The 18,467-nt window shown below is 45.5% G+C and overlaps 1 protein-coding gene across 5 annotated transcripts in view; it reads left to right on the top strand.

The window, feature by feature from the left end:
• The window catches only part of SPECC1L (sperm antigen with calponin homology and coiled-coil domains 1 like), a 126,794-nt gene that overhangs the window by 96,262 nt on the left and 12,065 nt on the right, over positions 1-18,467 (top strand). For all 5 annotated transcript variants that reach the window (XM_068238324.1, XM_068238322.1, XM_068238319.1 and 2 more), the window contains one exon: positions 9,692-9,808. In XM_068238324.1, the coding sequence (XP_068094425.1) occupies positions 9,692-9,808 (117 nt within the window). The remainder of the gene's footprint in view (positions 1-9,691; positions 9,809-18,467) is intronic.

Genomic DNA, 18,467 nt, shown 5'->3' with positions numbered 1-18,467 from the left:
ACTTCAGATGAGTTGGGTTAGAGTTTCAGGGAATAGCCAGTTAGTGTGTAAGTGCACCTGTCATAAAAGAACTAATGGAGCAGCCACAGTTGATCCCCTTGTAAAAATGCCAGTCACCTGGCTGGAAAGCTAATCCTCTGGCAATAATATGTTTTAAATCCCTGACCTAGAGTCAGTATGAAAGTCAGGTGTTTCTGACACTGCTTACTCTGCATACCTCTTTTAGGTAAGTGAATCAGACCGAAATGGAGCTTAGATAGCCAGGGGATCAGTATTACAGACAGTGTTTTTAGAAGACTGGCAATGGTTGGCCCCCAAAGGCTCTCTCATAATAGACATAGTTTAGCTAAAACCTCTGTACGGACATGCACTTTGCTGGCCCTTTGCTTCTGGCAGCGGTTATTTTTTACCTTTTTTGTGAAGTGGAAAATAGCTTTCCTAACTTCATCCAAGCTCTGGTTCACCATGAGCTTGCTGGTTAGTCTCTAATTTCATCCAAGTAACTCCCTAAAAATGTACCAGTGTTTAAAGCGAAAGTTTGAAAAGCGCAATCCCTTGCACACCACCTTAATGAATGATATAGGCAAAAGTTATACCTCTGTGGCCAGTGTATTTTTTAACAGTATGTGATGTATGGGAATTCCTGACTTGATCTACCCATTTTTCCCTCATATAAGCTGCATCCTTTTTCATGTATTTTATCATTGCAAGTTTATTACCAAAGATTGATATCCTTCCGTGGAACATTGCTGAGGATGTCTTTAACTTGACCTCTAGCTTTGTGCAGCTTTTCAGGAAAACAAAACCAGAGAGATCTAGAATAATCTAGGAGGACCCACAGAGCAGTGTTGGCATGAGTACTAGGATTGGAAATGGACTCATTGTTATAAAAGCATGGTGGTCTCCTTTAATAAAATAACTTTTTTATAGATTCCTCTCACATCAGTTTAACAGAAAAGGAATTTCCTTTACAACACATCCTTGCTAAAATCTTCTTTGAAATTCTGAACTGAGCCATTCTTGCCAAAAAGTTTTTTTTGTTACATTTTCGAATAGAGTGGGGAAGAACTAGAAATACTGCTGGCATTGTCCCTATTTACGCTCCGACAACCAAATATGCCTTTTTGAGCTGTGAGTGGCCATGGAGACAGTACATACATTACATCAATAACATTCTGGTGGAAGTTGTGACTCTTCGCATCCTAACTGCCAAAAATTAGAAATGACTGATTTTGTAATAAATATTACGTGGCCGCATTTAGGCTTGCTGTAGGGGCGCCGCTGCAGCTGGATCAATTGAAAAAAATCTGATTACTGTACAAAGTCCGGTTCCACAGGAACTAGCTTGTGGAGGACTGAGTTGGAACTTTGCTGTTGCTATTCATAGTCAGGACAGGCTGAACAATAAATCCACAGCAGGCTCACTTCTGATATCTGAATTGTTCCCGGGGGCATCGTCTATGTGAAATCTCACACAAGCTGAGATCACCTCCCCTGTGACATCATCAGTAGCAGCCTTTGTTTTGTTTTTTATCTCCTCCACCAGTCTGCCGGATTCTGTCCCGGCAATATGAAAGGAAGGGAGGGGTTCCTCCAATAAATGTAAAATATTTTATATTTGTCATCATGCAGCTGAAAAAATGCTGCTATTTATTATTATAATATAGAAAATAAATTTTATTTCTGAAATCTTGTATTTTTAATTTGAATCCACTTTAAAATTATTCTCACATGATCCTTGCACTGTTACATCTAACTTAAAATTTCCAGAGCACGGCTTCAGATTATTGACAATAGCATTGCCTTGCCTGTTAACAACTCCTTACACATTATCGCCCATATAAATACTGCAGCCTACAAAAATGCACGTTTAGAATAGTCCTTCCACTTTTGTATGTTTTTATTATGTCAAACAAACATTTATGCAGCATTTTCAGTGTTGTGTTTGTTGTGTGTGTATACAGCATATAGATGGCTGTGAAATCATGTACTGTAGGTGAAACCAAATGGTATATCAGCTGACACTGAGAAAATCCCTGGTAATATGACACACAGGCGATTTGCCTTGTCACAATAAAATATTGCAAACTTCTTCCTTATTTTACTGTAGTCTCAGCTTTTAGAGCCCATTTCCACGGAGTTCGTTTTGCTTTCTGAAAATCGGCTTTAGTGCTGAAAGCAATGCAAATTTTGCAAAAGTCTGATAGCTCGCTGCAGATTTTTGCACAACGCATCCTTTTCCCTTGCAATGACTGTCAGTTACACTAGATGCATATGTAAATTTGCATACAATAATGCGAAAATTCACATATCTAAAAATGCATGCAAAATTGTAACGATTGGTGTCAGCAAGAACAGATTTTCTGATTATTGGTGATCTGCAGTATCACCAATAATACAGATACTATACCTGATTATGTGGTGATCTGCAGAATCACCAATAATGAGAGTATAGCGAGACAACATATACTGATCACCCATGGAGCGGGTGATTCAGACTGTACTGCAGCAGGTGATCACCCGAGGGGCAGGAGATCAAGACTGTACTGCAGCTACTGGTCACCGGAGGAGCAGGTGATTAACCTTCCTGGCGGTAAGCCCGAGCTGAGCTCGGGCTATGCCGCCAGAAGGCACCGCTCAGGCCCCGCAGCCGCCCCCCCAGACCCCGTGCGCTGCCTGGCCAATCAGTGCCAGGCAGCGCTGAGGGGTGGATCGGAGTCCCCTTTGACGTCACAACGTCGAGGACGTCATCCCGCCCGTCCAGTGGCGATCCGAGGGGCTGGGGGGATGCCGCTGAGCAGCGGCTATCGTGTAGCGAGACCTTGTCTCGCTACATGATATAAAAAAAAAAATGTAAAAAAACGGCTGTGCTGCCCCCTGGCGGATTTTAATAAACCGCCAGGAGGGTTAAGACTGTACTGCAGCTACTGGTCACCTGAGGAGCAGGTGATTAAGCTGTACAGAGAATCCCTCACCAGAGACTAGGCTCACTAGTGAGGGCAGGAGAGTCAGACAAGCAGATTCGGCAACAAATGGACAGATACGGTACAAAGACAGAAGGCTTAAATCAGAGTAGTGTTCAGGCTGAGTCGGCAACAGGATCAGATAGGCAGAAGCACAGAATCAGTAAGCAGAAGAGTAGTCAAGGCTAGCAGAAGGTCATAACAAATAATACAATTCAATTAGTACTTTAGCTATCAACAGAATCTGACTAAGTGTGGATCCCCAGCTCCTGCTGGTTCTAGCACACTTTGGGATCTGACTAACGTCTGAGTGCTAATACGTAGTATTTGCAACAGCAGACGAGGAGCTACTGACAGGCAGGTCCTATATATACTGAGAGTGCCCCACAGCACCGCCCCAGTCACTCAACCAATCAGGAGCACTGCTGGAGTCAGCTGACCGGCCGATCAGCTGACTCCCCTTCTATTCGCATAAAGGTCCTGTTGCCTGGCCTCAGTCTATGTGCAACGGACGGACCAGGACAAAACTCCACCATGTAACTGCATGGCGAAGGCCACCGGCTGATACGCAGAGACAGCCGCCATGCCGCTCACCGCTGCGGCGGCATCTCCGCTATCTATTACAAAAATGTAATATCCTTGTGGAAACGGTGCCTTATTGTTGCTAGTAACTGGTAGCAAATAAGATTCATAATCCTTTTCTGCCACCAAAACACAGCCTGTTAATTTTGTTAGCTCCGGATTGATGGCTGTTGGAAATGTATAGCTACACAGATTTGTATTGAAGCTTGCTAAGAGAGAAGGGCTGTAGCTTTGACAAATCTGACACAGGTAGGTATAGTATGTAAACTGAAATTCTCTCTCTGCCGAGTAGACGTGTCTCCTGTAAAGAGGTGGATTATTCCGCTCAGTGGATTCCTGAGGAGAAAGCCGCTAATATGGAGGGACACCTGTACACATGCTCATCTGTCATCTAACATAATAATGAATATTTTAGTCAGATTATTCTACTGATCTGCAGACATTTCCTTGCTGCTGTAGCATGTTATTAAAGTATTAGGTTGTAATGGTACACCGTAAAATACACCTCATAAAATGTGTACTGTTCATATGCTGAAAGTGAATTCTCTTTCTGTGACTGGTAAAAAGTCGCCTGCATCTGTCATGCTGAATTTACAAACCTCGTGCTTGTCTACCCAGAGCAGTGAAACGTTTGGGTTGGGACCCCCCAGCTACTCAGGCCATGGCTACTCTGTGTATCAGTGTGTGCGCGCTTCAGCACGTACAGCTGGATGAGAGGCAGGAAGTGAATTCTTTATTATTATTGGTATTATTTTAGCTTCTTCCCAGAAATGAATTTGACCCAGGGACGGGTGAGGGGAGGGGGGGGGGGGAGAAGATATGGACAGTAGGGGGGAGCTTCCTGCTTAAGTGAGGATATTCCTTTGTAATGCCATGGTCTCACAAATATTCATACAGGACTGGAGAACTTTGCATTCTTATTGTACTACTCATGCTTGCAGACCAACAGTGGGAGATCATATGGGTAAAGTTAGGAGAAACATTGTTGTATTAAAACATAGATGAGACTATGTACATTTTTTTCTGCTTCCTCCTGGCTTTTTATGCACTTGTTCTCCTGGCCTTTTATTCTCTATCTTTCATGCATGCTGCATCCCAGGTGGTGAATATTAGAAACATTGATGCGGTATTTTAGAGGTGTCTTGCAGTATTGGCATATGACATAAAATTGAATGTTAATTTTATAAACATGCTTTATGCTGTGCTGACTTGCTTGCTTTTAAAGGACACCTGAAGTGAGGGGTATATGGAGGCTACCATATTTATTTCCTTTTAAACAATATCAGTTGCCTGGCAGCCCTTCTGGTCTAGTTCTCTGCAGTAGTGTCTGAATCACACCAGAAACCAGCACGCAGATAATCTTGTCGGATCTGACAATAATGTCAGAAACAGCTGATATGCTGCATGCTTGTTCAGGGTCTATGGCGAAAAGTATTATAGTAGAGGACCATCAAGATCTGTCAGAGAGGCACTCATGCTTGCTACACAGCCATAGCAGTTAAGGCACCTGTTTTTTCACTGACCTGAGGAAGCGGGCAAGCACCCGCGAAATGCGTTGTCAAATTTATGTGCTTGAATAAAGCACATTTTTTCAATAAACTGGTCCAAATTCTTCAAGAGGGGTAAGATTACCTCTCTGGTTACAAGATTAACAGCTTATTAGCCTATCGTTTATGCATTGGGCGCCTCCATCCCCGTTTTAAGTGTCTTGTCATACCTTGTTTAGAGGTGATAGTTTTTTTGGTTGTCCTAAAGAACTTTCGGAGTGCGACGATCCAGTTCCTGTCACAGACCTGGAAAACCGAGCGGGGACAGTTAATTTCCCACCTGCTCTGATGGTGGTTGCAAGCATTTTTGCAACCCACCTTTGTGAGTATATACATCCATAGCAATTTGCTTTTCTGAATTTTACATGATTCTGCACCATTGGGCTCCTGGTCTCTTTTTGTCTTTTAGATGAACCTGGGTTTGTTACAATCATAGAAACCATCGACATAAGCTACCTACAAGTAATTGGCAGCCAGTGAAAAGCTTGGCAAAGTAAAACAGCAGTTGAGAAACTAGAAGGGAGGTGGACGAGTCGAGCACTAGAATTCAGTACGAGTTGGAGAGACTACAGTTTGTTCATTAGTAGGCAATAGAGGAGGTCGTTTTAGTTCTCAGAAGCAGGATGTGATTGGGGCATAGTGCCCTGCGTGAGGAAAGGATGAATGGGTGAAGAAGACAGGAGGTAGCTGCTGAGCGAATGTGTAGAATAACTGAAAGAGCAAAGTGATGTATCACTTCTGAGTAGCTTGCCTGATGTACTGAGGCTGTAGAGGTGATACTGATATTTAATGAAACAGAGAAGTGGTTTGAGACCATGTAAAAATAATCAGTTCTGTTTTACTAATATAACTTTTAGGAAGTGAGAGATCATAGAAAAAAAACGTACTTCAGAAAGGCTCTTAAGGACGCATGATCGGTGGGTTGAAAGACTAGAGTTTTGTATTTTTTTCATATATAACAGATGAAAAATGCATTGGACAGAGTTAAAAGAAATGTAGTCCTCTAGTTCTTTATAGTGAAACAGAGTGGTAGCTGGAGAAGACTGAGGGATCTGGAGGAGTGTTGTTTGTTTTTTTTGTTCTTGTTTTTTAAAGCAAATCTGAAGTGAAATTTCACTTCAGGTGTCATACATACTTATGTAGAGGGGAGGCTCTGGATACCGTAGAGCCTTCCCACTCTTTAGTCCATCCAGTCATTCAGGCGCCATCCCAGGTTGCTCGTTCTTCTAGGTCTTCAGCTCTTCTCATGTGGCCTTTGGAACTACTCGTGTTCTCTAGTAATTCTGAAAATGAGTGTTTTGCTACTGTGAATGCGTGAAACCAGACAGGTGCATACACAGTACGGAAGCGCTCATCTTTAAAATTACTGGGGGTGCGAATAGATAAGACTGCCTGAGGTGTGCTGAAGAGCTATCCGACCTAGCAAGTCAAATATCTTTCACCGGGGATAGTGCAAGAATGTTCAGATAGAGCATTCCCTCTACATAGGTATGTAAGAATCCTGAAGTGAAATTTTTACTTCAGATTCCCTTTAAATACTGGTGCTATGTTGGAGGATAACCTATGGCAGGTCTTGTTCCACCTAGCCCCTCTCTCCACCAAAAGATACACATTGTCAGTTCTTCCATTCCTGTTGAATGCGGCGAAGGGCCTGATCCCTACTAAGTGGAGGTTGCACTCTCCCCTATCAGTTAGGTGCTGGTTCCTACGGGTCAGTCGTCTACAGGAGGCTGAGTAAGCTATCTTGTCTGGGAGGGTTAGGTTTGATAAATATAAGAAGATTTGGTTACTTTGGATTTTTATATCAAGACACTATGGAATAACGTAGCATTATGGATGAGGAGGCCTTAGTCTAAAGTCAAATGGACATGATTGGGTCATGGGGTTACTAGATAGGAGGATCTGGAGAAAAGTGCATGTTCAAACGATAGACTATACTGCAATAGTGAAATTGTCCTGACAGAGATGGTGCTTTTGTGTTTTTTGTGTTTTTTTATTCTCTGTTTTTCTTTTTATCATCAGTTTTTTTTCCTCTGATTTAATATTACATATGGAAAATACGCGGCTAAATACATGTCTGTAGGTGGCCCCTGCAGTTAATATGCTGACAGAAAAAGGGACACTGGATACCTCTGGGATAGTATTTGCAAGCAATCAGTTAAACGGGTGGACTGGGATGCTTCTTGGGTCCAGTGACTTTTCTTCTTGAAAACTTGCCCAGGAAATTTTGAATTTAACATTATGACTATGGGAAACATTAATACTGTATATCTGTCTTTCTATATTTGTTCTAAAAAAATTTTTTATACTGTGCCTCTCTGCATGTCATGTATATATGATGTTACAGCACTTGCGTATTATCCTGTCTGGAAAGTTTGGCAGCTTTTTGTTAAAGTTCTGTATGATCCCCTAGCCAGATTGAATCATTTTTGGAAAGCTGAAAGTCCCGGCTTTCCGTTGCTCCGGGTCCTGAGCCAATGTGATGCCCCATTCCAAAGTTAGGGGGGGTTTCCCCTTCTGTAATGAGAGACCCAGGGCACTTGACACGTTTTGAAGACACAGATTTATGCTGCGAAGGAAGAAGACAACTTACTGGGTGTTCTGCTTATCATGTCGGGTTCGTCCTGTACGTCTGTAAATGCAGTTTCTGCAGCCAAGTTCATGGGACACCCCTCCTTCAAAACCCCATAACTTGGGAACTGAGCATCATACCGACTCAGGACCCGGTGCAATGGAAAGCCAAAACTTTCAGCTTTCCAAAAATGGTCATTTTCCTGGGGGAGCAAACAGCCAAATTTTCCAGATGGGATAATACGCAAGTACCAATGTTACCAATATTTTATTTTTCCAAAATAAAATTTATATTTAAAAAAAAAAAAAAACACTGGTGTTATAACCATTTTGAGAGAGGATAGGGAAATATCTGATTAAGTTAAGAGTAGAGCTGAGAATTGAGGGTGTGAGGGAATAGGGTCTGAGACCTAGATAGTGAGGTATGCTAAAAGTGATCTCTCCCAGCACTATAGCTTAACGAGACACAAAAGCGGAAAAAAAATTGTGATATCATTAATTGGTTGTGTTGTAGGGGTAATTACTAGAACATTGGTAGCAAAAAAAAAATATTCTCATATTTTTATTTTCAGTTATACAGCTTTTTTTTTTTTTTTTTATATAACCTTGCATCATTCTCTAATACTTGCAATTTACACATTACTCAGCATTCTAATGCTGGGCATAGACGGTACGTTTAGACGCCGGAATCGAGCCAGCGGCTCGATGCCGGCGCGTCCCCGCGGGCACTTCCTTATCAGCGCTTCGTTTTTGCCCATTGTCCACCCGTGGGGATTGAGCTGGGAATCGATCCACCCGGTCATCGGACACGTCAGAAATGATCAATCGAGCCATTAGCGGCTCGATTGATATGAAAAAAACGTACCGTTTATGCCCAGCATAAAAGTTTTTTTGCAGAACAGGCAGTGAACTTTTGACCTGTCCTGAACTGTTTTCTGCAAAAGAAACACAATACAGCTGAGATAACCTAATCAGAAGTCAAAGCTCTCCATGACTTTCAAAGTCGCAGAGCTCAATGGCTATTTACATAGATAACTGGAGTTTCTTAAAACTCTTCCTGTACTGGAAACAAATATTAGACTTATGTCTCTGCTCCTAATGCTTTATTTCTTAGCTGTACTACACAACCAATTCATTATATCATTTTTTTTTCCGCTGCAGTGTCTCTTTAAGACCTAATGCTTAGTCCAACAGTAATGTCTCCAACACATTACCCAAACAGATAGCAAAGGTCTTGCGTCTTTCATGCAAATCTATGCATCCAGCACATGCTAAGAAAAATCACAATGTCACAGTCCATGTTCCATCACAATGGCCCAGTCCATGTTCCATCTGCAGGAGAGGCTATCACACTCTTGCTTGTGTTCTTTAGGTTTGTGTGACGAAGATAAAAACTTGATTGTGTACATCAAAAAACCATGGTGATTTCCCAATCCAGGATTTTGGCCTCGGCCTTTGTCAGGGCATTAGGTCTTATTTTATAGTGCTGGGCGATATCACTTTTAGCATGCGCTGGATGCATAGATTTGCATAAAAGTCGTAAGACTGACCTTTGCTATGTTTCTGGACTATTGTGTTGGAGACATTGCTGTTGGACCATTCAGTCTTATGTGATAGCGCTGGAACATATTTTATTCAACACATCCTTTTACTGAATTTAGGGACAGGTTCAGTCTTCTCGGCTGCTTGTACAGGACTGCGCCGCTACAACCAGTTTTGCATAGATAGCGAGGTAAGGTCTAAATTTTAAAGAGTAGAAAAACAAATCAATAAACTTAAATAATTGGTACTGCACAAGTCTTTTTGCAATTTAGCGTTAAAAAACTATCACTTCATTTTAATCTGAAAACCTTTAAAGAGGAACTTTAACCCAGGGTTGAACTTCATTTTCTTAACATAATAGGATGGGCCCAGTCTTGTTTGTAGCATAGATCGTAATGCACCAACTGTTTGAGAGTTATTCTATGGTGTGATGCACTGCTTAGCTGACCTGTGTCTGTATTCTAAACCTGTATTCTTTTATTTCAGAATATTGACATCACAAATTTCAGCAGCAGCTGGAACGATGGCCTGGCCTTCTGTGCTTTACTGCATACATATCTGCCTGCCCACATTCCATACCAAGAGCTGAGCAATCAGGACAAGGTAAACACATTCACATATTGGGAGTACATGTGCAGAATCACACAGAGCAATGCACGTAATCCATACCAGGAGCTGAGCAATCAGGACAAGGTAAACACATTCACATAGTGACAGTACATGTGCAGAATCACACAGAGCAATGCACATAATCCATACCAGGAGCTGAGCAATCAGGACAAGGTAAACACATTCACATAGTGACAGTACATGTGCAGAATCACACAGAGCAATGCACGTAATCCATACCAGGAGCTGAGCAATCAGGACAAGGTAAACACATTCACATAGTGACAGTACATGTGCAGAATCACACAGAGCAATGCACATAATCCATACCAGGAGCTGAGCAATCAGGACAAGGTAAACACATTCACATATTGGCAGTACATGTGCAGAAACACACAGAGCAATGCATGTAATCCATACCAGGAGCTGAGCAATCAGGACAAGGTAAACACATTCACATAGTGACAGTACATGTGCAGAATCACACAGAGCAATGCACGTAATCCATACCAGGAGCTGAGCAATCAGGACAAGGTAAACACATTCACATATTGGCAGTACATGTGCAGAATCACACAGAGCAATGCATGTAATCCATACCAGGAGCTGAGCAATCAGGACAAGGTAAACCGCATTCACATATTGGCAGTACATGTGCAGAAACACACAGAGCAATGCATGTAATCCATACCAGGAGCTGAGCAATCAGGACAAGGTAAACCGCATTCACATATTGGGAGTGCATGTGCAGAAACACACAGAGCAATGCACGTAATCCATACCAGGAGCTGAGCAATCAGGACAAGGTAAACACATTCACATAGTGACAGTACATGTGCAGAATCACACAGAGCAATGCATGTAATCCATACCAAGAGCTGAGCAATCAGGACAAGGTAAAACGCATTCACATAGTGACAGTACATGTGCAGAATCACACAGAGCAATGCACGTAATCCATACCAGGAGCTGAGCAATCAGGACAAGGTAAACACATTCACATATTGGCAGTACATGTGCAGAAACACACAGAGCAATGCATGTAATCCATACCAGGAGCTGAGCAATCAGGACAAGGTAAAACGCATTCACATATTGGCAGTACATGTGCAGAAACACACAGAGCAATGCACGTAATCCATACCAGGAGCTGAGCAATCAGGACAAGGTAAACACATTCACATATTGGGAGTACATGTGCAGAAACACACAGAGCAATGCACGTAATCCATACCAGGAGCTGAGCAATCAGGACAAGGTAAACACATTCACATATTGGCAGTACATGTGCAGAAACACACAGAGCAATGCATGTAATCCATACCAGGAGCTGAGCAATCAGGACAAGGTAAACCGCATTCACATATTGGGAGTACATGTGCAGAAACACACAGAGCAATGCATGTAATCCATACCAGGAGCTGAGCAATCAGGACAAGGTAAACACATTCACATATTGGCAGTACATGTGCAGAAACACACAGAGCAATGCACGTAATCCATACCAGGAGCTGAGCAATCAGGACAAGGTAAACCGCATTCACATATTGGGAGTACATGTGCAGAAACACACAGAGCAATGCATGTAATCCATACCAGGAGCTGAGCAATCAGGACAAGGTAAACACATTCACATATTGGCAGTACATGTGCAGAAACACACAGAGCAATGCACGTAATCCATACCAGGAGCTGAGCAATCAGGACAAGGTAAAACGCATTCACATATTGGCAGTGCATGTGCAGAAACACACAGAGCAATGCACGTAATCCATACCAGGAGCTGAGCAATCAGGACAAGGTAAACACATTCACATATTGGCAGTACATGTGCAGAAACACACAGAGCAATGCATGTAATCCATACCAGGAGCTGAGCAATCAGGACAAGGTAAACACATTCACATAGTGACAGTACATGTGCAGAATCACACAGAGCAATGCACGTAATCCATACCAGGAGCTGAGCAATCAGGACAAGGTAAACACATTCACATATTGGCAGTACATGTGCAGAATCACACAGAGCAATGCATGTAATCCATACCAGGAGCTGAGCAATCAGGACAAGGTAAACCGCATTCACATATTGGCAGTACATGTGCAGAAACACACAGAGCAATGCATGTAATCCATACCAGGAGCTGAGCAATCAGGACAAGGTAAACCGCATTCACATATTGGGAGTGCATGTGCAGAAACACACAGAGCAATGCACGTAATCCATACCAGGAGCTGAGCAATCAGGACAAGGTAAACACATTCACATAGTGACAGTACATGTGCAGAATCACACAGAGCAATGCATGTAATCCATACCAAGAGCTGAGCAATCAGGACAAGGTAAAACGCATTCACATAGTGACAGTACATGTGCAGAATCACACAGAGCAATGCACGTAATCCATACCAGGAGCTGAGCAATCAGGACAAGGTAAACACATTCACATATTGGCAGTACATGTGCAGAAACACACAGAGCAATGCATGTAATCCATACCAGGAGCTGAGCAATCAGGACAAGGTAAAACGCATTCACATATTGGCAGTACATGTGCAGAAACACACAGAGCAATGCACGTAATCCATACCAGGAGCTGAGCAATCAGGACAAGGTAAACACATTCACATATTGGGAGTACATGTGCAGAAACACACAGAGCAATGCACGTAATCCATACCAGGAGCTGAGCAATCAGGACAAGGTAAACACATTCACATATTGGCAGTACATGTGCAGAAACACACAGAGCAATGCATGTAATCCATACCAGGAGCTGAGCAATCAGGACAAGGTAAACCGCATTCACATATTGGGAGTACATGTGCAGAAACACACAGAGCAATGCATGTAATCCATACCAGGAGCTGAGCAATCAGGACAAGGTAAACACATTCACATATTGGCAGTACATGTGCAGAAACACACAGAGCAATGCACGTAATCCATACCAGGAGCTGAGCAATCAGGACAAGGTAAACCGCATTCACATATTGGGAGTACATGTGCAGAAACACACAGAGCAATGCATGTAATCCATACCAGGAGCTGAGCAATCAGGACAAGGTAAACACATTCACATATTGGCAGTACATGTGCAGAAACACACAGAGCAATGCACGTAATCCATACCAGGAGCTGAGCAATCAGGACAAGGTAAAACGCATTCACATATTGGCAGTACATGTGCAGAAACACACAGAGCAATGCACGTAATCCATACCAGGAGCTGAGCAATCAGGACAAGGTAAACACATTCACATATTGGCAGTACATGTGCAGAAACACACAGAGCAATGCATGTAATCCATACCAGGAGCTGAGCAATCAGGACAAGGTAAACCGCATTCACATATTGGGAGTACATGTGCAGAAACACACAGAGCAATGCATGTAATCCATACCAGGAGCTGAGCAATCAGGACAAGGTAAACACATTCACATATTGGCAGTACATGTGCAGAAACACACAGAGCAATGCATGTAATCCATACCAAGAGCTGAGCAATCAGGACAAGGTAAACCGCATTCACATAGTGACAGTACATGTGCAGAAACACACAGAGCAATGCACGTAATCCATACCAGGAGCTGAGCAATCAGGACAAGGTAAACCGCATTCACATAGTGACAGTACATGTGCAGAATCACACAGAGCAATGCACGTAATCCATACCAGGAGCTGAGCAATCAGGACAAAGTAAACCGCATTCACATATTGGGAGTGTGTCACGGACGATTGCGGGGACGCAGGCGCGTCCTGGAACCGCCCGTGAAGAAAAAGCAATCGCACTCGATTCCCTGCATCAATTGCGCTTCAAAACGGTACAATCTGGGTTGAGTGTGTAGGGACAGCTAAAGTCCTTTTCTTAGCAAAGAGAGCACCATTCCAAAGGCTGTATGGCTCTTTTGATATGCTAATGAGCCTGAGCCTAATCTGCCCCAGAGAGTCCCTGGCTTCAAGCTGTGCTGATGGCCCATCCATCAGGTATAAGGTGACAAGCACCATGGCAGGAGCAATCTAGTTGGGCTAAAAGCCAGACCCACTGGCTCATTCCCAGCAGGGGAGGCGACACCTCGCTGGCTGCTCCAAACTTCAAAGAGCCTTTGCCTGGGAATAACCTGAGTCTCATAGCAAATCCATAACTTTCCAGATCTGTCATATTTCTGGGGTTCCTGAGATGGCAGCTTCACCAAACGTGGGGGAAGTGTAGCATGAGCCCCGGTGCTGGTTCTGAGGAAGTTTCAGAACCTTCGGAGGTAAGGACTGCCAGCTAGGCAGTTTCAAACTGCCCTGATGATACCACAGGGGTCCCACCCCTCATGTCTGGTATCAGGGCGCTGGGTAAATCGAGACAGACCTGAAAATGTTAATAAATCTGCCCTGACTTGTACGGTTCTGTGAGATAGAGCCCATATATGGGTAGATATGATTTCTAGCCCCAGTACAAGGGGAGGGCTCATCTCATCTTTGAAGGGGGTGTATGGCTCCCCGCCCTCACTCCCTCCTACTGAAGCAGGGGCATAAGAATGGCTGAGGACCCAAACTCAGTGTCCTCCACACTGAACCATCTTGCACTCATCAGATGCCAGCTTGAGGATATGCTGGCATCCACCTGGTCTGAACTCTGAACTCTGGACTTTGAAACCAAGAACTTTATGATTCTTCCCACAATAAGGACATCTTTCCAGGAACTAAGTATTTTTCTCCCTTCTATTTTTCATACTGGCTATTACTGTCTTAATAATTGTGATTTTTAATAATTGTCTGTATATATTAATTATTTATATTGCGTGAATAAACGACTTTCTCCAAGTCATTCACTTTCCGCTACCCTGCTTATCAGCACACACAGAAATGATCCCGGGTCTCTGAAGATACGCTACTGTTTGTTTGTTGTTGGCTAGACAGAATATCGTGTGTTTAACCGTGTTATTCGCAGGATTAGTCAGTCGGTTAGTGGGCCCCACGGTCCCATGATAACCGCGGTGGTGGCAGTTTACTCTGAACCAGTGGGTGAAGTGGTAATCACCCGTGTCTCACAGGCTCCCTTCTGAGTTGTCTGCGGCTAATTCTTAACGGTTCCTGCGCATTGACTGCGACCAGAGTTCGCACGATCCGTGCGCTGGCACCGTTTAGAAGGCTAAGTGCGGTCAGCCACAAGGGCTCTTGTGACAGTGTTAGGCAGCGGTTGGGACCTGTGTTGTGCTGAAAGTATCTGCGATAGCGCTAGCGCTATCGAGAAACGAACTAATTCGTTGGTGTAGCTGGAAGGCAATATATTTTTTATATATACAGAGAGACTGTGTAGCCAGTACCCCTCCCCAAAAGTTTTATTTTATTTGGCGTGGAAATGTCCGGGAACTACAAGAAAATGTGCCTGGCGGACCTGCAAAATCTTTGCCAAGAGAGAGGCATTGAGGTCGGCCGCAAGAAACAAGGGGACCTGGTAACGGAATTGTTTCAATGGGATACCCAGCAACTGCAGGAGCTGGATGTGTCTGCTGAGGTAGACGCTGACCCATCTGACTCAAGGAAAGGGGAACCAGAGACTGAGACTCCTGACCGTACAGAGGTTGTGCATCCTGAGGGCCCTGCATCAACAGTTACGCAGGAGAATGTCAGTGTGGACCCCAACCCCAAAGTTTCTGAAAATACTCGCCCGGAACTGGCCAGTACTGGACTGTCCAGGGGTGCTGACCCGGTAATGCAGCAGGCATTACAAAAGCTGATGGAGACTGACCTGGACAAGTACATGCAGTACATGGAAGCCCGCGAGGAGCGGGAACGCCAATCTGCAGAACGCAAGGCTGCTGCTGCTGCTGCAGAACGCCACGCGGAGAGGGATGCCGCTGAGCGGGAACGCCAACGACAGCATGAGCTAAACATGGCAAAAGTGCAACAGGCCAGCCGGAGTTCACCGCTCAGCCTCCCTGCTGAAGGAGCTGCAGCACCCGTAAGTGCAAAATTTAAATTTGCTAATATTGAAAAAGACACTGACATTGACTTGTTTTTGCGGTCTTTTGAAAAAGCATGCCGTCAGTATCGTCTGTCCCAAGACCAGTGGGCCAGACATCTGACACCTTTGCTGCGCTACAAAGCGCTTGATGCCTTCGCAGAATTGCCTGCGGAGAAGGATAATGATTATGCTGCTATAAAAGACGCTATCATTACTAAGTACCAGCTGACGCCAGAAGCCTATCGGAAAAAGTTCAGGGCCTGGCAGAAAAAGCCTTCTGATTCGTACCGAGATGTGGCCAGCAGCTTGCTCACCACACTCCGCCAGTGGACACTAGGCCTCACCAAAGGGTCTTATGATGTCCTGGAGGACTTAATAGTCCTCGAACAGTTTCTGAACATTTGCCCTGCTGATGTACGACAGTTTGTGTTAGAACGCAGGCCGGCTTCAGCCACTGTCGCTGCAGACCTTGCTGAGACTTTTGCAACTACCCGGGTGGCTGATACCCGCAGAACTGTCCCATCCAGCTGGAGAGGAGGTCAGCCCAATACCTCGGCAGACCCTCCTGCCCCTGTGAGCCGTCCGCCACAGAGGCCACCCAGCGCAGCTGCTGCACCCAGGCCTGCAGCGCCTGGAGAGGTCACCTGTCACTACTGCCGCCAGCCCGGACACATGAAATTCGACTGTCCGGAGCGGAGACAGACACCACCAGCACCTGGATCATCTGCATCACCTGCACCTCACCCACAGCAGAGGCAACCCGCCAGCGAACCACAGCCTGGATCATCAGATTTTGTCCTGTTTGCACGCGGACAGGAAATCCGCGACCGAACCGACCAGCAGCAACTTGTTAGAGTGAACGGCAAAGTTGTCACCGGATTTCGAGACACCGGAGCCGACATCACGTTAGTTCACTCACATCTTGTGCCAAAGGAGAGCATCAGCTCCAGCCGATCCCTTGCCCTTACTGGAGTAGAGGGCACCCTTTTCCACATAGCCCACGCAAGAGTGAAGCTGGATTGGGGAGTGGGAGGGGTCCACGAAAGGGTTGTTGGGGTTATGAAGGATCTCCCAGTCCCTGTGTTGCTGGGGACTGATTTGGGCAAGCTTGTGTCCTACTATGAACCTGCCACGACCGCCTTGTCGCTCACGGAAGGAGACGGACTCTCCACCCACCACCAGGTACTTTATACACTTGGGGGAGCACCAGGGGGAGGTGGGTTGAATGTGCCCAGTTCAAGGGTACCAGGTTCAATAGTGCCTGCTTCAAAGGCACCTGAGTTTGATGTACAGACTGTCTGTTGTGATGATGCTGTAACTGTACCTGAGTTTCTTGTACAACCTGTCTGTAATGAAAAAATGTCTATACCTGTCAATGTCATTACTGCATGCAATGATGATTTGAGTAATGCCCGTCTGTGCCATTCTGACAGTGTACCTGTGCTAGCAGTACCGCGCAGCTGCACTGCTCAGAACCCGAGCTCAGAACAGGTGGAGGGGGTTCCGGCCTCCTCCCCCCTCCTCTGACCGCAGGGATGAGACCTTTCAGCCGCTGGCCTCGTGTGACATGAGCCAGTTGGCTGAAACTGACAGCGCCATATTCTCAGCCGCACTACAAAGTGACCCAAGCCTGGAGGTGCTCAGGCAGCAAGCCGCTGAGCCCCTCGCAGACGGGGCCGCTTTCAAGGTGTACTGGGAAGGTGGGAGACTGTACAGTGAGTCTGTACAGCCCCCTACAGGTAGATCCCACGCGGATACCAAGTGGCTTGTGGTCCCGAGTGCGTTCAGGGGACATGTGCTGAAATCCGCACATGGTAATCCTCTGACAGGGCACTCGGGTGTCCGCAAGACACTCGCCGGTATTCGGAAACAGTTTTATTGGCCCCGGATGAACAGGGATGTAGCCAACTACTGCAGGGCATGTGCCGTCTGTCAGGAGCTGGGAAGGTCCAGGGATTCCCGCGGGGTTCCCTTAGGTCCACAGCCACTCAGCAGGGGAACCCTGCGTGGGCTGGCTGTTGACCTAACCAACCCACTGCCCGTTGTCAGCAGTCCCGGCAGACACCACGTCCGACTGCAGTGGCGCAAACGCCCTGTCCAGAGCGGTCCATGTTGGGTCAACCCTGGGGGTAGCAGACCGCGACCGGTCCAGGGGAACCGAGCCACAGGCTCCAATAGGTTTTCCTGCCGTACCGGCAACTCGAGGCCCGTCAGCCAGGTTAGCGGCGCCGCCACACATCTTGCGGATGAGTGGCTAAGCCACGGACAAGGGGGAGGGCTGTCACGGACGATTGCGGGGACGCAGGCGCGTCCTGGAACCGCCCGTGAAGAAAAAGCAATCGCACTAGATTCCCTGCATCGATTGCGCTTCAAAACGGTACAATCTGGGTTGAGTGTGTAGGGACAGCTGAAGTCCTTTTCTTAGCAAAGAGAGCACCATTCCAAAGGCTGGATGGCTCTTTTGATATGCTAATGAGCCTGAGCCTAATCTGCCCCAGAGAGTCCCTGGCTTCAAGCTGTGCTGATGGCCCATCCATCAGGTATAAGGTGACAAGCACCATGGCAGGAGCAATCTAGTTGGGCTAAAAGCCAGACCCACTGGCTCATTCCCAGCAGGGGAGGCGACACCTCGCTGGCTGCTCCAAACTTCAAAGAGCCTTTGCCTGGGAATAACCTGAGTCTCATAGCAAAT

This window comes from Hyperolius riggenbachi, chromosome 1 (genome assembly GCF_040937935.1).
Source record: "Hyperolius riggenbachi isolate aHypRig1 chromosome 1, aHypRig1.pri, whole genome shotgun sequence".
Lineage (NCBI taxonomy): Eukaryota > Metazoa > Chordata > Amphibia > Anura > Hyperoliidae > Hyperolius > Hyperolius riggenbachi.
Note: the sequence above shows the minus strand (reverse complement) of the source record. Positions and strands in the feature narration are given on the sequence as shown.